Raw genomic sequence first — 22,736 nt, 5'->3', positions numbered from 1 at the left:
ATGTTTATATTTCATGTCTAAATAGCCAAAATAACCATGTGATTTTCACTTCTTAAAAAGATCCAGTGTGGGGTTTATTATTCCATCAAGTGTTACCCTACAGACACCAATTCTGAGAAAACAGGAACAGAAAACTCAGGAACGTGACCGACTGCCGATAATTCAGTCAGGCTGTTCATGAGAGCTGGAATTCCTTCTCTTATTCTGAAATAACTTTTAAGAAGGTGTCAGTGCAACCACCCACTCACATCCCATTCCCAGGTCAAACACACATGCTGTGTGTTCAGTCAGCAGGGGCAAGGAATTCTCCACTGCTCAACTGCTGGGCCCTGACAAACTGGAAACCTGGCACTCCTGGATGAAGTGGATGGATGCTCCAGTGTACCTACTGGAAAAGTCAGCAAAGATGCACATTCCTTTCATATGAACATCAGGAGCCTTGGAGATTATGGTCCAAGCCAGCACCCCATAAGCCCCTAAGACCCAAAAGTGCAATGGCCATTCAGAGATCATATGGCACACATGTAGCTGGATTGCAGGAATGCAGAGACATGGCAAGAGGGGATGCCCAGGTCATGGTTGAGACAAGTAAAGAATACTGAAAAAAAAGGTGAATAACTTACTATGGCCACGAGATAACGTGAAATTGTTACGTTTACCAGCTAGACACAGAATAAATGAATGATCCGCTTAAGCAGAATCATGGGATGGTCTATGTTTTTAATAGGAGAATCCAAAGGAACTGACAGTCTTATAATACAAAAAGGACATTATATATACATATACACACAGAGTATGTCTATATATATCTATAGAGATATATATATAAATCAGTAAACTTGAATAGTGCCTTTATCATGACCATCTTAAGGCATTCAAAACATTTTACTATGACATTGACCCAATTCATTATCTTTTTTGCTTTGGCTGAAATAAAGCAAACAGATTTAAAGGTCTGATCTAAAACACTCACAACATCTGAAACAAAAGCCTAATAGTATCTTCAGTGACAGCAGCATAATCTAAGAACCCACCCACTGCACTGCCTATCAGCTGAATAATATTAAAAGGAGTCTAAATAAATCATTCCCACTCACAGTTTTTGCAACAGCGGAAGATATATCAGTCTCAAAGAGACTTTCTAGCCATAAATTCTATCGATTCTATGACAAATTGAGGATAGAAAAGATACAGCAAGAGGGCCTGCCCAAGGTAGAATGCCACTGAATATCAAATAGTATTTACAGTACAAGTTATAGGATTATAGAACATTTTATAAATACAATTAATATGTATACAAGGGAACATAAAAGAGAAACTTGTTTTCATGCTTTACAAAGTAAAGGTAACCTGAACTAAAACTTACTGCAGAATTCTACAGCTGCTGGCTGGGAGCCTCTCTTCTCCACTGCCTGTACAAACCAATCCCCATTGTAGGTCACCAGTGAAACACCCATGTTTTAAGCAGCAACTACGAAGAATCTCAACAGACTCTGAATCTACGTATGAAACGTCAAGTTTCAAAACATGGGTAAGGCAGAGTGTGCTGGAGAGTTGTGACAACAACTGTGTGTAACTAACTTTCTCAGAGGAGAACCTGGACTGTAATGAACTGCACTTTTTGCAAGGAAATACATAATACTGCAGCATATAGGTGGTGAAATTCAAACAAGGAACATTACAACTTCTAACACATGATATTAGAAAATGCCAGAAGCATCTATCAAATTTTAAAGTTGCAAGCACTTCCCGTATTTGTTTAAAAAAGGCAAAAGAGTATTAAAGATTTCAGTACTTGCACATGTCCTTAAAATAATCAATGATTTCCTTTAATAAAAGCAATTGGTTTTTCTTTTTAGACTAATGGTGCCTTTACAGGACACTTATTTATTGTTTTTTAGAATTATTTTTAAATTGCCTAGGATCAGTAATAGCATTAAACAGGAATACACCATAGTATAGTGCAGGCAGAGGAGAGATATACTCAGACGAAAAAGCAATTTTAAGAGTCAATTTAATGAATTGATATTATTTTCTCTGCACACTTCAAAAATGGTGAGGCAGGCTTGATTAAATTACCTTTAACCAGCAATATATTACACTTTGCTCCAAGACAAGTAGACCAGTTTTACTGGGATACTTACTATGAAGGAGGATAATCTTTAAAGTTTATTTACATGAAAAGCAATCTTTTTTACATAATATATAAAATGGAGTAGTTATGCACTGCAGCCATTTTACAATAATTAAGCTAAATGAAATTAATCTTAAAAGCTACTCTATTTCAACAGCTGTGGGAAAGGCAGAGCAGGAATTGTTTTATTAAGCTGCAAACTCATTTTCATTATAGTAAGCAACTAACTAACTACTTGTTTGAGAAAACAACTTCTCATAACCATCTTCTAACCATTATAAACACTTCAGAGCAGAGGGGTGAACTTCCACAAACATTTTCTTCTGAGCCAAAGTACTTTTAAGAAGCTTCCTCACTGCCAACCTGCTGCAGTTCCCTCAGTTATGTCAACAAAAATCATTTTTGGACCACACCAGAAGCTGGATAGCTCAAATGACCACACTCACAAGAAAGGAAACTCCAAATGACAACCAACAAGCACTTTCTTCAGTGATCAGTATTTAGGACAGCACTAGATACAGTTGCACTGGCACAAACAGAGACACTGGACTGGAGCACAGAAAGACAACAAATGGCCATAAGCAAACAAACCAGCCTGGTGAGAAAAGTAAACTGGTAACTGATGTTGGCTGCAAGAACAGCTATGAACACCAGTTTCATGATGTTTAGATAGTTGCAATGCCAGTGCAATGGCACAAATAATAATTTAGGAAAGCAGTAATGCTTACATGCATGTTATTAGATTATCCACTGGAATTAAATTCCAATGAAGAAATGTTTCAAAAGGCATTAAGTTTACTAAAAATAGTGCATTCTTTTTTTTACCACTGCTTTTATTTAAGGGAAAAGAAGGATAGTGGCAAAACCGTAATTCTTTCTGCCTTTCAACACTTAACTCCTGGTCTTTTCTCAGTGAAGCTGCTTAGAGTGATGCTCCCATCCCTGCTCCAGATAACCTCAACAGGCTCAGTACCCCCCATGAGACCCTAGGAGATACCTGAGCATCTACTGCTGGAAATTAGGGAAACTAATGCAGAAGGCACAGCTGTAAGTTCCTAATTCTGTTCTGAACCAGGCTGTGAAAGACAGAGCACTGAAACTGTACTGCCAGCTCAGACAGACCCGTGCACAGCCCTTCTCCTCAGTGCCTGTGTAACCAGGAGCAAACTGCTCCAGCCAAGGCAAATGGGTCTCCACAACAAGTCTCAAAAGTCATAATTTAGAATATTTTCCCATTACTATCTCAAATTTATCATAAAGACACTACTCTAAAATTTATTTTTTAAACTAAAAATTCCAACTAAAGCAGCACTGTGCACATTTTACAGTTTGGTTGTAGTCAGAAAATTGAACTAGATTTCAGAAAGCGTTGTTTCTAAGGCTTCTTTTCCTCTTGCATCTATAGGAGAACTGATGACAAGAGACAATCAAGTTGTTTCTGAGTGAGCAGTCCTGCTTTGAGAGTACCAGTCATATGCTAAAGTGTTACTAATATCAAATCAAATTACTATTTAACAAAACACTAGTTCTAATGTTTTATTATCTCACAATCATACTATAGCTAAGACTGACACTTTCTTGTTTCAAAGCTAAGAACTAGGCCACTCCCACAGCAGCTGGAAACATTTCACCAGATAGGTGGCTGTTTTTCCAACACTGTGAATAGTAAGGCTAAATACAGTGAGAAGTGAGGGTAGCAGCCTTTTTTTTTCCTCTTCAGAAATGTATCAGAGAATATTATTAGTGTAAAGTTTTATATTTGGTCAATGCATGGAAAAACTGTGATTAAAAATTCTGAAGCACAGATTTGTTCTCTAAAATTATTCACTATATGTATAAATAGATATCAGGCATCTTAGGGAAAAAAATCACTATTTCCTATTTTGAGTACTTAGAGTACAGAGGACCAATATCAATATTCAAGTGATTTTTTTTTTAAAACCTAACATCAAATCTCTTCTAAATTAAACAATTAACATCACTGGAATAAATTAATTCTCAAGAAGCATTTCCCTGTATTCTAGGGAACCAAAATATACAGAGAGGGAAAGTGAAGAAATAATTTTTTTAGCATTTAAAAAGAAGTGTGCACATATTTACCCTAGCAATCTTCTTTCAGTTCTCTTAAAGGAAGAGACTTTTCAAAACCTAAAGCTGCAGAATTGATTATTTCATTTTTGACCTTTATTGCTCTACTAAACATAAACCAGATCACGACTCTGAGCTCCTCTACTTGCCTGTTCATCATCATCATCATCTGACTGCTGTTCTGAGTTTTGGGAACTACCATACTCATACTCAATGGGCTTTGGATTGTTGTATGGGTAGCCATTGTCATCAAAAAACCTTCGGAAGGTGAACTCATAAAAAGCGTGTTCAGGATGTTTTCCGTTTTTGTACCACCCATTGAGGGTATCGTTTCTGTTCCCCTCCTTATCATCATCACTCCACAATTTATCTGGATCAACCGGATCAAAGTTGGACGTGTCCGTGGGATGAGCGATTTTGGGAATGTAGAAAGCAGACTGTCGCCGCAGATCGCTGGAAAAATCGATTGTTTTGAAAAACGGATGAGCTTTTATTTCATCCGCGCCGTTCTTGCCCAAACGATCTTCTGGCCCTCGGCAGAGCTTAATAATGAGGTCGGAGGCCTCGGGAGTCAATTTAGCCTGAGGTGGAATATGAAGTGCGGTTTGCCAGTTGATAACCTTAAAAGCAAAAAGATGTGTTATTTATTTATAATTTAAAAAAAGGAAAAATACATTAAAACAACAAAACAAAAGACCACAAAGAAATAATTCAGTATGTCTAAGGTTTTTCACAGTAGAGGGGAAAACATGAAGCTGCTCTTTCAGAAAGACAAGGAATATTTTGTCTGGAAATCTGGCAAAATGCAGGCAAAGTTTATTCATGTTCCAAATCTAAACTAGAGTCTGGCATGGAAGACACAGCTATAAACCAACAAAGATACCATAAAATCCAGCACCTGGTACCTGAGATTAGGCACATGGCTTACAATCCTAAAAAGATGAGGCAGATGAGTTTTGACTTATTTGATGTACTGTAAAGCCTAATAGATTTCAAGTTAAAAAAAAAAAAATCAACACTGCCTACATTTGAGCCACCTGAATGCAATTTTGCAAAAAATGACACCTGCAGAAGACTGCCTTGATGCTTTCTCTGAAACAGTAGGGGCTCAGGAAGGAAAGGACCAAAGGCTCTGAGCTGTTAGTAGCCCTGAGCAGGCAATCATCTGCTGCTCCTCCACCTTCCTATGCTAAACACCTCCAGGTACATCACCAAAGGAAATCCTCTGAAGGTAAACAAGCATGGAAGTCAAGAGATGAGAAAAGAACACATAAATACTGGAAGAGGGAAGGGGAACAACAACTGGAACAGATACAAACAGTGAAAGGCTGAGATGAGATGTGGTTTTTAGTTTTCATGTTTACCGTACGACCAGGTAAGTTACAAATGTGATTCTAGAAGTTTCTTTATAAATCAAGTGCACCTCCAGAATAACAAAGTTTAAAATCTTCAGTTTATAACATGCTTGGATAGGCAGTGCCCTCAAACATCACCTTTCTTTTCACTACAAATTAGTAAGACTATGTAAGTTTCAATCCTTTTTCAGACCGTTAATACCAGATTTTAAAGTTACCTTCATTTGTGTTTCCAGTGGCGTCTGTGCCAGGAATGGAGGCTGCCCCACCAGCATCTCAAAGAGAATTACTCCAACACTCCACCAGTCACACAACTGTGTGTAACCTGAAATAAAGTTCAAACAAGGCGGTCAAGCCTTTGTACAGTTTTAATCTTGAATTTCTAAGAACTCAAAAGTTCAGCAGATAATTCAATGTTTAAAATTTCCATATTAACAAATATTTATTTTTTTGTTAAAGTATCACATTCTGGGGAGAAGGGAAGCAGGACACCTGAGTAGCAGCCACTCTGCAATGAGACTGCAGTACAAAAGCACGCTCATTACCTGTCCGTAACAACACTTCAGGTGCAATGTAGTTGGGAGTGCCCACCAGGGAGTGGGCCAGGCAGCGCTGGTGCTGCCGCGCCGCCCTGCGCTCCAGCGGCTTCAGCCGATCCCCACACCTGCAGTTGGCCGGGTCACCCCACTCGCTGCTGAAATCCATACTGTCCTGACGGGCGTGGTCACCTGCCAGGGAGCGACAAGAATGCCAAAACTGAGCACGGTTACTTTAGCTCTTATCTAATATGAAATTTGCTTTATCCATTAACATTCTGTGTTACAAGACAGAATCTGTTTCAGTTTCAATACTGAAGCTGAGAGTTAAAACAGAAATCAACATGAAGATGTTGATTTTTGTTTATGATATAAAATACTAACCTCTGAGGACACAATTTTTTAAAGCAAATTTTTGACATAACTATGAGGAAATACCAATCTCAATACTTTTCAGATTTTTCTTAGCATCACTACATTGGGTGTATAAGGTGCATATTGTTTTAACACTTCCATAAACATAAACCTCCAACATTTCAATCGCAAGAAAATTTTTAAAAAATCAGATTTTAAATCTTCATCTTCTCACCAAATACTGTGTAACAGTCTGGGCTAAGGTATGTAACATTTTGAGAAAAACTAATCAGAAGTAATTTCAACCTTGTTTTTGAAGGTATGTTTTTATTTTTGGAAACTCACATAATCTGTATTTTACCACTCTCAAAACTGTGACTTCTCTTTCACTCCACCTTTTCCTTTAGCTGTTATTTCAAGTAATCAAGTAGGATTTTGAAAAGCCTACTTAAACCTTCTCATAAAGGAAACAGCACAGTCATCTTTCTACTCATTTATAATTTAATTCCTTGTAAAGGATACTTGTATCTCTCTTACCGCTCTGGTAGTACTTGGAGTCATGGGTCCACCGAAAGCCAGTACAGAGCCCGAAGTCAGTCAGTTTGATATGACCATCACGGTCTATCAAGATATTGTCAGGTTTAATATCCCTGTGGATGAAGCCCATTTTATGAACACTCTCAACTGCACACGTCAGTTCTGCTGTGTAGAACCGTGCCAGATTTTCTGGGAAGACACCCATTCTAATTAGGAGACTCATCATATCACCTCCTGGAATGTAGTCCATTACAAAGTACAGATTGTCCTTATCTTGGAATGAATAGTACAGGCGAACTACCCATTCATTATCAGCTTCTGCGAGGATATCCCGCTCAGCTTTAACATGAGCAACTTGATTTCTAAGCAAGACATCCTTTTTCCTCAGAGTCTTTGTTGCATATAGAGCATTAGTATCCACCTTCCTTGCTAGGCAAACTTCTCCAAATGCACCAACTCCCAGGGTTTTAATTTTTACAAACATTGACTTGTCCATTTTAGCTCTTCTTAGCCGAATGTAATTTGACTCTTTCTGGCACAACATTTTCCTCATTTGATCCCGGGCCTCTGGTGACAATCCAACCTGTGCAGCAAACAGAGTTAAGTCTGAAGAGTGAACAGTATTCTTAATTCTTGGTGATCTTCTCATAATTAATTACAAGGCTTAGGCAAAGCAAAGCAAATACTTATACACAGCACAAGAAACACTACTTAAAGGGATTTGGTTTTGTTTTAATTTACACATTAGGATTCTATAAAAACATATAGGAGTGATAAAAAACTGAAATGTGATAATTTTCAACAGCAAAATGCACAAGGTGCCATGCACCAGGAGGTTCTAGAGAAGGGACTACTACATTCTTAAGAATGGTAATTCACAAATTACTGATAAAAAACACTGCAAATAATATTATCTGAGTAAGAGAGCGCATCAGCTGCCTCCCTGATTCTCTTTACAGCGTTAAAGAAAGCCAAGACATGTCTAGGAGCTGTAAGTTGCTGAGAGCTAAGGAGCTGCCATGGGAAAAGCAGACTAACTGGAGCAGAAGTCACTGAACTTCCTGACCATGCTCTAGAATTTCAGCTGCAGGAGGGAGTATGCACTCCCTCTCACTCTCTCACTTCCACGTGTAGCTACCCAAAACAGACCCTACCGGCACTGCTTCCTACTGCCTGCCAACATCTCTGCAACATGCCTGGACCAACTGATATTCCCTCTTATGACACAACACATCCCCTTCTAGCAGGGCGTCACTCAGACTCTCACCACTGCTCTCCACTCTGCCTAGGAACCAGCTGAGCAAAGCACCTCCTTCTGAAGTGGCTCACTCCTCCCAACAGAATCTTTTCTTGGCTCCTATCTGCGTGCATATCCCTATCTTGACTGAACATCCCTGCTGTTCCAGCCAATGCCACCAACATTCTGACAGCTGAAACACTCACAGACCACGCACAACTCATCACCTACAGTGTAGAAACCCTTATCTACAAGAACCACATTGATCACTCTCATTGTGCTCCAACCTGTGTGCCCCCCAGTATATTTTTGCTGGTTTCAATTCCCTTAAGAATCCCATTCAATTCTGCTGCCATTTTTCTTGGCAAATTTCACAGCCTGGAATCAGAATAATCCTTCTTTGTTTTAATGGGAATAGAATTCGTCTTCAATTTTTTAAATTTTTTTCTCTGTGACACAATACTATGTAACATGACATTCATTCCTTCTTTTGTTTTCTGACAGCATTTTCAAATTACTATATGCTACCTTTCTCAGAGCATCCCATTTATTTTATCTGCCTACCTGGCTTGAAATCACCATCCCACACCAATGATTTCCAAGTTCAACCTATAGCATACTTCCTTATTTTTTCATGGACATGTTGATCATAAACTCAAACATGGCCACACTGAGCCCCTGCAGACATCTCAACTGTACTCAAGCACTATTCTAAAAGCTTTCCACTTCTTACTGTAACATCTTACTGATTCTTGATACCAAGTCCTGCTGCTTCCATCTCTTTAAAGCTTCAAATATGTGAGATACTGTTGGCATAGCAGTATTCAGAACCATCAATAGGACTAAGTAACTAGTCTAGGCCTGTATAGACTGTATGCTAATAGATGACTTTGGCCTTGCCTGACTTCCAACATAGCTTGAAACAAAATATAAGAGATGCGACTGACAAAAAAGACAAAAAAATTCAATTAGATATCATTCAGTATCTTAAAAATGCTTTCACAAGTTACTATATGCCACCTATTAAAGAAAATACTGTTAGAAAACATAAAACTTCTTACAGGCATCATAGCAAAAATGGATCCAAAGGAAATGCAATTAGGAAAATGCATACAATATGCTCATCAACCCAAATGAATTTCACAAGTTATACAAATTTGGTAGGATTGAAATGGGGAAGGCTGTCTCAAATTTGAGACAATTTTTTGTAGACATCAGATAGACAGTAATTAGGACTAGTTAGCTGCAGTTTCAAGACTGGTGTGGGTAATAGGTTCAACTGCATGTTTTGAATCAAAAAATTGTCTTATCATAGGAACATGCACGTACTGTCTTCCAAGACAGAAACATCTGAAGTCTTCCACGAATGAACAGACTTAAGGCACACTTCAACACAGAAGGAAGGATTTTTTTAAGACTTACAAATGTCAAGAAGACAGCTGAAGACCTGAGCCTGGTGAAGTTCAGACAATGGTGGGTCACGTTCTTAAGGCCCATTTGAATCCTAAAGCTCATCTCAGTACAGACCCACTTGACACAAACTGAACCCCACCCATCACCGACAAAGCTGGCAAAGAATAAAACCTATATGGCAACAACCCCCTAGGAGTGAGAGTCAATACAATGATTAATCACTGCAAGACATACAAAGAGTCTCCAAAACCCTGGTTTTGGAAAGCTTTGCTTTCTTCTACCTGCTCTCTAGCTATTGCATCTGAACTGTTTTGTAGTAAAAAAAAGTAGCCCAAGTACTGCAATTTGTCATCTCTTCCCTCAACCCACCTTCATTTTTCCCTGTCATCTACTAAAACAAATGTTAACTACAAACTTTCTCTCTGAATTGCTGTATTTTCCCTAGAACACTCCTCAGCTTCAGCATTTACCAAAAATTAACAAACTGTCAGCTGCACAAACCTTTCTGCATGTGTACCTCCAATTATGTCAAGAAGATGTCAGACACCAAAACTTTCCTGACTGGCTCTCAGTTTGCTCTTATTCTGCCTCCTTCTCATCCTGCTGTGCCTTAAAGGATGACTTAAGCTTCTCTTTGCAGGAAAGACACCTATTATAACTCTTGGCCAAACTCACACATGTAAATTAAACACTTTTGAGACCACCCAACTCCTAGGAGACCTGACAGAACAGAAATATGTCACATATGCTAGAAATACAGCATCTGGTATTTTCACAGGTGCATTCTGAGGTTTCTTCTTTCAAAATTCAAAGGGCAGAAAAGAAGGGATTCAATACTTGCTTAATCTTCTTAAAACTTTCTGAAAATAAATAATTTCCCTTTCTCCTTCTCATGAAGGCCCAAAATATACTTTATTGTTATGGCATTCCTCTCCTGTGTGCTTATGAAAAAGGCCTGCTGCAGCACAATAACCCATCGTCCACCCTTCAGCCTGTAATTAAACATCCCAGCTTTAAATCCAGCATAAATTATTAAAACTCTAGCATTAATATTATAAATATTATAAAATACTCGTACTAAGGTGCTTTAAAAGCACAAGAAAAATATCAAGAAAAGTTATATCAGTGCTTTTATATAAGTAATACTTATTCTGAGATGCTACAGAACACAACACAGTAAGAAGGGAAAGTGAAGTTTGCAAATCAACATTAATTATAATCTTACATTTAAGTACTCAAAAATAGCCAAAATAAATTCATGCTTAATTTTGATGCAGGGTTGCATGCAAAGCCCTCTAAAAAGAGATCATGCTATTCTTAAGAAACACTGTTGCTTCAGAATCTTACTTGTCTACACAGGGATGGAGGCTACAGAGTTCAGGAAAGCTTCCCACACCTTAACAGTTTAAATCAGCTGTTAGTGAAGTGAAAAAGGAAAGAGAGAAGACTAAGAATAAAGATCTAGTAAGAGTTGCAGGATGAAATCTTGCTAGCATTTACATATTCGTGATTAAGCAAACACTTACAAAAGACTACAGCTTACAGTAAGAATTTTCAAAGAATAAGAAAAAACAGATTTAAAAAACAGCAAGAAAGTGGTATAAGCCAAATACATACTCTCATAGAATAAATAAAAAAAGAACATCGTACTTATGTCAAACTTTCAATTACAATTATTAGGAAATATATTTGTGTGACTCATCTCAATTTCACCTTTCTGCAAATCTTAGTTTCACTACCTCTCACTGTTTTCTCTTTTGAAATTATATATGTTTGTCAGCTCCAGTTTTTACCCTTTTGATTTGGTTTAACAGAACACTGAAATACTAGAAATAGACCTGCCTGACTCCATGCAGGCACAAAAAAGTTGATTTTGCATGTATTTGTTTTATAATTATGCCCTTCAATTGCTCTTGTTTAAAATACATTTACAGTGCAGACTACAAAATAATTAGACAAAAGATACCATCTCTTTCATTCTAAAAGAACCAAAACTAACCTTTAATTTCTTTTTTTAATTTGAACTTTAAAAAACTATCCCTACTGGTAACAAACTGCAGAATGTAAAAAATATCACTGTGTGCATATCTATATAAGAACACTAGCTAGCCTGGAACTTGTCCCCAGTTTGCTTGTACCTTCAGTACTTATTTTAAAAAAAGTGAAGTATTTTTATAAATCATTAAAATATTGCCTATAACTCAAAAATCAGGATTAAGTAGAACGCATAATAAAAAGCTATGAGCCATGTAGCTACATCTCAGTTCATGTAACAATTGTTTTGCTTCTGCCACCTTACCATGTGTAGGCCATACAAATTACCTTTAGATATCCAAAAAAACTTACTTAAAAATCAATTTCTAATAAGAAAATTAAATATATAAACAAGACAAAGAAGAAACTTGCCACATCTCAAATACAAAGATTAAAAACAGATTTCAATACTAAAGTTCTAAATATTCTACTTATGTGTACTACTTAATTCTACAATTAAGACATATCTTATAAAAGTAATACAAGAACAGTTCAGTTATAGATTTAGAAAGAAGGAAGAGTTTACCCGCATCATTTCATTCTCTAGCTGTTTTTTCCGGTGCAAACGTTGCTGGTGAGACTTGAGTATATTCTCCACATGCTGCTCCATGAAGAATTTAAAGGCTTGAGGGGAATAACTTTGAATGCGAGACTCTCTTCTTTCTTCATCTTTTTTGTTTTTTCTAACAGGAACAGGTGAGGTTGTAATTTGTTTCTTTTCTTTATCTGTTGAATCAACACATTCGTAATTCTTTTCATTCTCATCCTCCCTGGCTAAAGGAGGTGGCTCCTCCTTGCTGAGCTTGGGTCCCGCCTCATACAGATTGACAGAAGGGTTCTGATGTAACAAGTGTTTGGGGTAAGGTGGTGGGGGACCCTGGTAATTTGGAGCCTCCGCAACAGGAGGCATAACTGCCATATTGGTAGCGGGACTGTCGGAGAAGGGAATGGTCTGAACGGTTTGCACGGGCTGCGGCATCCAGGAAGGGTGAGTGGGCGCCAGGGCAGTCTGCAGCTCTGGTTTCAACACGCGCATGCTCTTCACTGGCTGCTGAATGGGAGCAGGCGTTATGGCCGTCACCGTGGTGGCCGAAGGCTGCGAGCTGCCCGAGTGACTCTGCCTGCTGCCGTGATGGTTGTTGAAGGAGTTGGAGCGCGCGGGAATACTGGGCTGCCACGCGGGCACGTCGTGCCCGTTGCCCAGCGACGCCTGCGGCTGCACGGGGGAAGGCTGAGACCAGGATGCAGGTATCCCAGCCACGCTGGTGTTGTAAAGTTCCAGGTTGTGACTGTTTCTGTTTGGCACCATTATTGCCTGAGGAATATTCCCATTGGTGTATGCCGAAGGAGGAGCAGATCCTCCTGCCTGCATCTGTAGTGCTGTGGGACTCTGCCTGTTGGTTGGATTCATTGGATATGGGGGTGGCTGGCGACTCACCGAATTTCCAGACACCACATTCTGGTGAACTACGAATTCTGCCTGACAATTGCCATTTTGCATTCCAGCTCTTCCTGAGGGAAAACTAAATTTGCTGTTGGCAGAACTCTGCATGATTATCGGTTGCCTGCCAATGGGGACAGCACTCATGCCTCTCTGCCCCTGTGCGGATGAATTCATAGGAGGAGGATTCATAGATGGAGGTGGATAACCATCCTGCCATGCTCCCGGTGGCACTGGAGAAATACGGGAGATCACATACTCCATGTTTCCAGAGTACCGCTTTGTTTGAGAATTTGGCTCCCAGGAAGGAGGTGGAGGAGTAGTTCCCCTTGGAGGGGGTGTCTGCCCCCGAGGAGGTGGAGGAGGAGGTGTGACACTCCTTATCTGCGGCAGAGGTGGGGGATTCACTCTTTGTCCATTGGCAGGATGAGCCTGAGCAAACGCCGCAATGCCAGATCCAGATAACGGCCTTCCTACATCAGGCTGCGAGCTGGGACTTTCCGAGCGATAAACCACACCCTCTGCCAGGGAAGGGCCGTGCCGCTGAGGAACCAGGGACTCCTTAGAACCCTTCCAGCTCTGCTTGCGGTTCACCGACTGCTGCACAGCCCCTGCTTCCACAAGAAGAAAACACAGCATTTACATTGTTGGAAATTATTCCTATTGACTGCTTTGCATATTTTGTTCTTCTGTGTTAATTATTACAGAAACAGGACTTGAATTCTCTGACACAATATAATCCACTGTACTTCATATGAAAACTTTTTCTAGTAATATATAGCACTGCATGATAATATGCTCAGTGTACATATAAGAGGGAAAAAAACCCTCACATTGAAACTATAAAACTATAATACCAGAAAGTCATTTTTCAGAAATCACTTTTCTGAAAATGTATTTTGCTTCAGTAAAAATGTAAAATTTAATTTAAAAAAATGGTAGCGTGCAAAATTATTAGTCACACAATGTATTTTTAATCATGTGTACAAGAAGCTCTCAGAATGTTCAGCACAAATGCAATAAAAAGTAATAGCACGGAAAAATATGTTATGTTGCTATGTTCCAATTAACATTTGCAAAACACTTAGTGTTCTTAAAATAAATTTAACTGAATGCTGTAAAATCAAGGCTTGCACCCTTATATGCTTACAGATCATTCAGACTTGTTATATTCCCATAAGACAGAATCTGACTAAGTACTTTAAAATTAAAAGTTGGATCTTTTTGAGTAAAAGTGTTGTAGATAGAGGCAAAAATTAAAACTGTATGAATGTAAAATTTACAGAGCAAAACCCTGCTATATATTTACTTTGCAGATGCTATTTTGCATCATATAAACAAAATATACAAGAAACTGATGGTGCAGGCAATCTTACTGTGGTTTTTATAATGTTAACGCTAAAATATGTGTAAACACATGCAGTACTTTAATTGCTGAAAATCATCCTGTCCTCACTTAAAGAACACGTTAATTACTCTATTTTTGCAGGTAACAATGAAAACCATGTCTAAATGACGGAATTTACCAATGAACTTCATACAAGCACCAACTAATCCTGCTTAACAGACTAAAGTTGCTGTTCTTTGCAACTCCTAATTTTTCTCCTATCTATATTGTTGATTTAAAATCTAACTCCAGTGCTAGCAGCTCAGCACCCAACTTTAGCCTAATAAAAGTTCAGTATTTCTGCTGCATTTTTAAGTTACTCTTTTTTTAGGTGTATGCTACTAAAAAGGCATCAAGTCATATTAAAAAAATGTGCTAGCATCTGTTCAGAAAGCAATAATAGCAAGTGGCAAAATTCTGACTCTGCTAATAAAGACACAGTCCCTCTTCTAACATCTCTAAGAACATGGAGCCCGCTTTAAAAACTATAGAAACAAAAGCTGGAACCAAGCAGGAAATTAAGCAGACAGGGATCCTGAAACATCACATCCTAAAATACAAATACCATAGTTTTATGATATATAAATACACACACAGAAAAATACATACACAAAAATACACATACAGAATGCTGTTGTGTGGGAGTGTGTGTGAAGAAAGACAAAAAATTTAAAGAAGAATTCAATGCTCAGCACTTATTTCTAAGTGGTGCCTGACACAAAACAAAACACAGGCACCACATCAGCAAGGTAACAGAAATTACCAAAATGAGATCTGAATACCATTCCTTGTATAAAATGTTTATGCACAGTATAAAACCATGCAGTTATAAAATCATGCTTAAGAAACTCAAGTCAAACGGGCCTATCTCTCAGAAGGATTACATCAGATCTGTAAAATGCTGTTTTTAAAGGCAAAAAAGCCCGGTATCTCAGAATTTCTGTTCTACAGTGGGCACGTGAAGGCAAAATTTACTATGTTCTGTGTTTCACCTATAAGAATACTCAGTGAGTTACTGAGTCACCATGGATACACCTACCTGGTGGTTTCATACCTGCGTTTACAGGTCTTGCTGCTGCTGCAACCATCTGTTCCCGACGAGGATCCTGGTAGCTCATTTTACTTATAAATTCAATGGCAGCCTCTATACTACGGTTGTTAGTTTGTCTAAGAGCTTGTATAACCATATCCTAAAGAGAAAATTATATACAAAAAATTATTTACAAGAAATACCAAAAATCATGGTTATTTAGCCAAATATCCTCCACTAATTTTACCAAAGTAATTTTACAAAGTATTGATTTCTCTCAAGTGTTTTAGAACTACTTTTAAAATGTCTTCTCCAGAAGAGATCATCTAAAATAGTACTGCAATCTGGATGTTCAGAAGAAAAGTTAACCAGTTTAAGCACTGCAGTCTGATGTAAATCATGTTATCTAGATAGAACAGTGTGGTCATACAACCCTTAAAAAAGGATTTTATAATAAAAAAGCCTATACAATAAAGATGTCAGAATCTTTAGGGACTAGCTGATATTAGAAAAAGCAGACATAACATTTTCAGCTCAAAAATTTGGTCACCTATGTGATATGAAGCAGTCAATGTCTTAAAGAATATCACCCATACACAGAACATATAAGGGTTTAACTTGAACTGCAGTAAGCAAAAGAGATTTTCTGTAAGATATTTAGGATAAAAAACCTCAAATGCAATGAATAGCAACCTACCCTGATTATTATACATATATATATGTATATATCTGCATACACACACCTGATACTTATTGATTTCTATCTGTTCCACTTCACCCCTTAATGCTACCTACTACCTGAGAGGTGGGGAGAAATAACAAGAACATTTGTTGATATTTCATTTGGAAAAAAAAAATTCAATACATTTTGAATCTTCTTGACCAAGAAAAATGCTTTCCTACTTCAGCTGTATTTCTTCCTAGGGACACACGTGGATCAGTGCCATATGGGCTATTGTGGCAACACAACTGTAGGTTAACACATGGCAGAAAGGGCTTATGCTGGCACTGTGCCTGAAAAAAGCCCCATATAACCACAAGTGTCATGGGAATTTGCAGTTGTATCCAAGAACAAAGGGTAGAAGCAAAAGGCTTCAAGATACAAAGGATCCAACAAAAATACCAACTTAAGCTACCTTTCTAATTTATTGTCCAGCCACATACCACAACCTTCAGTCTGCAAAACCAGCTGCAGGTTCAAATCTGTAAAAATGGAGCTGAGAACCAATCTACTTTGAAAAAACAAATGCACACCCCTCCTTGCCCCAAAATCCCACACAACAACAGCAACAAAACTCCCTCAACCTCAGCAATGAATCACAGAGTTGGAGCAAATGATTACAAAAATCATTTATCATTATAAAATCCTTCCATTCTTCTTGACACACAGTCTGGACTGTGTATTTGATCAAGTAAAAGGAACATGAAAAGCCACTATCAGCACTTGACTCTGGAATGCTGCTGAAGAAAAGCCAGTTGGTAGTTTTGGAGAAGCTCACTCATGGTAGAGGTAGATCTCTGTAAATATCAAAGCATGACAGACAGCAGAACTCATGAGCTGGTCACTATTGCAAGCAGTGCACGCCTGAAAAGTTAATCCCTGTTGTGGTACTGTGCCTTTTTCCTTCGGCAAGATGAGTGGTTTGCTAGCTCTTTTTAAACATGCTTTTGTACCCAGGTTTACAAAGAAGGCATGAAAACAAGTGATGCGCAGATCCCAGTAAAAACACAGGAGATGTAAGTGTATTCATTTTCCCTTCCTGGAAACCACATTTCAGATTATTTTCCAAAAGATTTGGTATTGCCTTTCAATTTACAATGGCCATGTTTTATCAACCTATTTTAACTGAGCCCAACCCAAAATTACTTTGAGTATCAGAGGCAAAATCCATGTTCTAAAGAGTCGAGTTCTCTCTGCCTAAAACTATATAAATAATTAAAACAACCTACCACATAAGAACAATCTGGACAAGATGCTTAAAAAAACAAAGCCAAGTCTCTCTAAATCCTTCTAGTCCTCTTTTACATCCCCCACTATTACCAGTTTCATGTCTTAATCAGAAACCTACCAGATTTTGAAGCTTTTTGCTTATCATGCTGTTCAAACATTCCCTGACCAACACCCCCTCCAACATGCACTAATAGTTTATAGCTAGTAGAACACCAAATCTTCAAAATAAAACACTTCACCTCATCAAAGCCAGCAGCTTGCAAATCTTGCAGCATCTGTCGATTAACTTCTGATGTTCCTTTGACAGCTGAGGTTGCTTCATTTGCAAAAGGCAGAAGTGAGTTTCTTATCTCCTGCAAAACCTTGTGATATGTTACAAATTTGGGGGGATTTCGGCCTTGTCTAGGATCTTCAGGTAACATTTTGCCCATGCTGTGATCAGCTTTAGCAGCATCTGAGGGTTTAGGCAAATTCCTGAGGCTCTCTCGTATTTCCTGTAGCATCTGCTGGCTGCTGCCAGTATAATTACTGGCAGGAAAAGTTTTAGGCCTCATTTGTCTATAACCTTCTGGCTTCTCACTTCTCTTCATGAAAACATGTATATATGCAACCTCCACCAAGGACTCGCACACACCAGAATTCAAGGAAGACTGGCTGATGTCAGAACTTGTGAAAGCAGTGGCTCTTCGCTGCGAAACCTTGGTTCCTGAAGCGCTGGAGTTTGTCACAACCCAAAACTGCTATTCTGTTAACAAAACAAAACAAATCACATTTAACAGAGCAGTACAAAAATTCACAATGTAGCGCTGGAATAGTGAAACATTCACATGCAGCACCGCCTTCACTGAAAGCATGTTAAGCGAATTTTTCAGGCAGTCTTTACTCAAACTAATTTACAAACCATGTTGGGTTTTAACTGTATGTTAACAACTAATGTTTTGGGTGCCTCAAGTCTACACAGTCCTGAATTGCAAAGGACGTGGGCATAGTAAAGAGCTCTGAGTGGTGGACAAAGCTTGCAAGAGCAGATATGAACCACTGGTGTGTGCCAGCACTGCTTCTTTGCCTCCCCCCTCTCCTGAGTCCATTTGTCACCTATGTTCTCCCCATCAACATCTTTGTAGCCAGAAGAGCCAACTCTACTGCCCAGTCAGCCAGGATATGGATCAAATAACCTTGCTGTTCAATGATTCTGACATCCAGCTCCAGCAAAAGATGGGAGTGAGAAGTACACCAGTAAGAGCATTTAATTACAGTGATTTTATCCATTCTCTAGCAGTCACATTTGCTAAAACTAAACATTTGTCTGGCTCATCACATGCAACTTTATGACTTCTTGTATCACCTGCTACTTGCATCTGTTTAAGGGTTCAGATTCTGAGGCTTTCACAGTCTCTTAGCTCAAGTCTCCTTGAACCAGTCTTCATCAAAAGTGAAGTAATTTCTAAATTTATATTACATAAGGGAAAATGAGAGCAGGAAGAGAAACAAAGAAAATTTTAATCAGATTTTTTTTTTTTACTGTAAAATTGTTTAACAACTCAAGCATCAAATTCGCTGAGAGCATAGCTATGACATTTGGTAAGGGAAACAGAATTTTCTGCCAAAAGCCAAATAAAAAACGTTTGCATTTTGAAGGCGCTGACTCATCAGGGAAAGAGCCCTGTGTCTGCAGAGAACTCAAATCTCTGTGTTCAGGCTGGGCACTAATTATTACTGCAACTGCATGGCAAAGGATAAAGCAACCTCAGTGAAACACAAGAGACTGCAGAGCATTTGCCTCTTCAGAGTATCATGAAATTAAACTCTGTCAGTCTCTACTGCTTCACAGAGGAAGATCAGTTACTAAGACAGTGCAAGATACACTAAATGTTTCTGCTCTGTCTTTTCTTCAAAAGCAACAAAAATGTTGAAGCCCAACTCACAGAGCTCCTTTACTACTGTGTTGCTAAGCGTTTCTCAATGTAGACATAAATTAAACAAGAATCCAAATTTTACACAGTCTACAAAAAAGTCACTCTTTCTTCATTCAGGCTTCATTTCTGTAACACTTGCACTGTCACAAACCAATTAGTGATTCAGCAATTGAGGAAGAATATGACAAGTTAATAGGAAAAAGAAATCCCTGGAACACATGCAAACTATATGAATTAAATACTCGTGGTATCCATATATGAATAAAACCTGAAAGCTGGGAAGTAATACATAAATGAGGACTGCAAAAAGAAACACTTAAGGGATATCCACTTAATCCCATTCTCCTTGGAGAACCATTTTAAAAATAACAATTTCTCTTATGAAACTTGCTAAATCTTAAGGGGTATAACTGCATTCACAATCCTTCTTTGCACTGTGATAGCTTTGAAACCTTAAATGAGTGTAGTTGGGTAATTAATATAGTCTGATAGCATATAGTTCTTCAGTGCTCACTGAGTAAGGAAGTGATCATCAGACATGAGTGGATTTTTATAATTAAAAGTGAAATTTTGCCCAAAGTATTAAGAAATCCAGAAATCAGCAGAAAGTACAGCATGAGAGCAATTAAAATGTAATTTCATTTTGGCCACTTTCAAAATAATTTTCCAAACATGTGGTATTTAAGACCACATTGAAAACACTTTTTCCAAAGAAAACTTTTTCCAAAGAAAATGAAGTAAGAACTTGACAAAATACCCCTACTTATGTTTTTAACAAATTCCAAAGGCCTGGAATTCAGGAGAAAACGGGTTTTGCACCTACATATTTTACAAATTTCATCTGGTATGGCAGCTTTCACTTCATGGTTACACCTCGGGTAGCTGGGATAGGTAAATCTAACACCCCCTAAGAGAAATCAAGGTGAAATTAACAGGAGACCAAAATCATAAATCAGCAGCAGTCTTGGAAAACAAAGCTGCACTCTAAATTTTTAGCAGCAGTTTAGGTTTAGGAGTGTAAACCATCCAGTCCACTTATCTCCCAGCACTTACCACAGACAGTGTAACTGTTTGTAAGGCCACACAGCATAAACCAAGCTAAGGAACCTACCCAAATAAGTAACTTTTTTTTGGTGGGTTGTTCCTTTTGGCAGCACTGAGGGGTACCAGCATGTACATGTTAAACTAAGTCTTAATTCTTAGAAAACAAATTAAATTAGTCCTCCAGAAAACAGGAATTATTACAGCTCACCTTGCTTTATATATGAATCTCAAAATTCACAAGTCACTTCTACTTGTGACATTGGCACACATTTTAAAGGAAGAGAGTGTTGACTGCTGAGTAAGGAATAGATCTCAACTTTGTACTTCTAACTACCAAACACCAACTGTATCCATGGGAACTGATGTCTATTCCCTCCTATAGTTTTGTGTCCTTAAATAATCTGTTTGTTAATGCAGCTGTTTTTGCTGATTAAATTCTCTTCCCTAAAGGAGTTAAGGAAAATAATGTTTCACCTTTATTCAAAGTATAGGAATACAGTATTTGCTTTTACAGGTCAAACTGTAAGGGAAAAAAAAGCCCACCTTTTTTTTTTTACATTATATCACAAAAGATTGGACTTATATAAATAAGAGCTCAAATGAAAGCTCAGAAGCGTTCAAGGCCAGGCCTGATGAGGCTTAGAACAACCTGGTCTAGTGGCAGGGAGCTGGAACTGGATTATCTCTAAGGTCCCTGCCAACCCAAACCAGTCTGTGATGCTCTGAATGGCAACACACAACTGTCAAAGACTCCCATGATTTTCTGAGGGAAAAAAATACACACCTTTTAAATCTAACTTTAAATTCCTCATAAAAATACTTTCAATGCCCGTATTTCCAACTGAGTAGTGAACATCACATATTGATGTATCTAGGTACCCCCCCTCATGTACCTATTCTAACAGCTTATTTCATACATTATCACAATGCTTCACTGTTAGAGACAAAGAAACTAACAGAGACTTCACAAGTCATAAAATTAAGTTTGTAGGGACTTGGTTCAGACCAGCTAAAGGAGGCTTTTCTTTCAGGTAACAAGTCATTGAGCTGCAACAGCAATTTCCCAAAGGATGCATTTCTAATGCTAAAAGTTTTCATAGGACGAGGAGAAAACTGGACCCCGAAATCAGCACATAAGCACAACTACATATGGTCAGAGAAGCCAGAGCTGGAAAGAAACAGAGGCCAGCTGAAAACGAAGAACATTGTGCATTCGCTCGGTTTGCTTTCATTCTTACGCTTTGCTATCTCCTGTAGCAGGATACAGCTCCTCTCCGTACACATACACGTATTCCCGGGAGCAGCAGGAGTCATTCCAGGCGCACCTCGGAGCGATCTCCACGGCTAACAGCTGCAGGGCAGCCACAGCCCCGCTGCGCTGCTCGGGCCGGCACGGATCGCTGCAGGACAGCGGGACCCGGCCTCCCGGGACACGCAGGGCAGCCACAGCCCCGCTGCGCTGCTCGGGCCGGCACGGATTGTGCAGGACAGCGGGACCCGGCCTCCCGGGACACGCAGGCCAGGAAGGTTTCACGGCCGGGCGGAGTATCCCGAACGTGCCCCGCCGGGACACCTGCGCTTCTGTCGCCTCGCCGGCCCCAGGCCGTGACCTGAGGTGGCTCCTGCCCCGAATGGGTCCCGCAGCGGGCCCAGGACGCCGGGCCGAGCCGGAGCGGGCGTCCTGGGCCCGTTACCGCCCCGACCCCCTCCGGCCCCGCGCACGGCGGACTCTACCTGAGGCGAGAAGGCGGCGGCGGCAGCGCCCCGGGCGCTCGGAGCTCGGCCCCACCCGCACGGCGCCGACCGGCCGCGGCCCTTCCCTTCCTTCCGCCCTTCCTCCGCCCCTGGGCGATGCCGGCAGCGCCCGCTCGGTGCCTCCGCCAGCGCCCGCCGCCGCCTCGGGCCGCTCAGTTCGGCGCCGCCATTTTGTCAGTGTCCCCGCCGCGGAGCCGCCCGGATATGGGCAGATCCCGGCCTGCCTCGCGCGGCTCCTGCCGCTCCCGGATGGAGCAGCGGCGGCTCCCGCCCGCCCCGGCGGGGAGCGGCAGCGCCCTGTAACCCCTGCGCGCCCGGGCCGGGCAGCCGCACCGCACTGCACAGCACAGCACGGCACAGCACAGCACGGCACTGCGCTGCCGGACACGGCTGGCTTCTCCCGGCCCAGTGCCGGGCACCACGGACAAATTCCCATTTGCTGATTTTCCGATTTTCTTTTTATGGGGGGCGGGGGAGAAAGCTCCGCTGAGCCTCGTGTTTCAGCTGATGCCCGAAGGATGGAC

General features: G+C 39.9%; 1 protein-coding gene across 4 annotated transcripts; it reads right to left on the bottom strand.

The window, feature by feature from the left end:
* Positions 1-722: 722 nt before the first annotated feature.
* LATS1 (large tumor suppressor kinase 1) lies at positions 723-22,229 on the bottom strand. 4 transcript variants are annotated; one of them, XM_054279400.1, is made up of 8 exons: positions 22,192-22,229; positions 17,737-18,242; positions 15,556-15,706; positions 12,215-13,743; positions 7,005-7,587; positions 6,123-6,305; positions 5,796-5,902; positions 723-4,842 (listed from the first exon to the last, which is right to left on the bottom strand). In XM_054279400.1, exons 2-8 carry the CDS (start codon positions 18,085-18,087, stop codon positions 4,330-4,332), a joined length of 3,417 nt encoding a protein of 1,138 aa, XP_054135375.1. In that variant the 5' UTR covers positions 18,088-18,242; positions 22,192-22,229; the 3' UTR covers positions 723-4,329. The 4 variants fall into 4 exon arrangements, with proteins under 4 accessions (XP_054135375.1, XP_054135376.1, XP_054135378.1 ...); XM_054279401.1 differs by having other exon boundaries at positions 12,215-13,740; XM_054279403.1 differs by having other exon boundaries at positions 15,571-15,706.
* Between the last annotated feature and the right edge of the window lie 507 nt (positions 22,230-22,736).

Source organism: Melozone crissalis, unplaced genomic scaffold (assembly GCF_028551555.1).
Source record: "Melozone crissalis strain CALT ecotype California unplaced genomic scaffold, PUWL_Pcris_2 ptg000027l_1, whole genome shotgun sequence".
NCBI classification, from domain to species: Eukaryota; Metazoa; Chordata; class Aves; order Passeriformes; family Passerellidae; genus Melozone; species Melozone crissalis.
This window is presented reverse-complemented; position numbering and strand designations above follow the sequence as displayed.

What these genes read in the sequence shown, in the direction of transcription:
- LATS1 (XM_054279400.1), bottom strand. Translation starts at nt 18,087, where the DNA reads ATGAAGAGAAGTGAGAAGCCAGAAGGTTATAGACAAATGAGGCCTAAA. An exon ending in CGCAGGTATGAAACCACCAG is followed by an intron (nt 13,744 to 15,555) that starts GTAGGTGTATCC and finishes TTCTTGTGGAAG; the next exon opens with CAGGGGCTGTGCAGCAGTCG. An exon ending in TAGAGAATGAAATGATGCGG is followed by an intron (nt 7,588 to 12,214) that starts GTAAACTCTTCC and finishes TTTGCTGCACAG; the next exon opens with GTTGGATTGTCACCAGAGGC.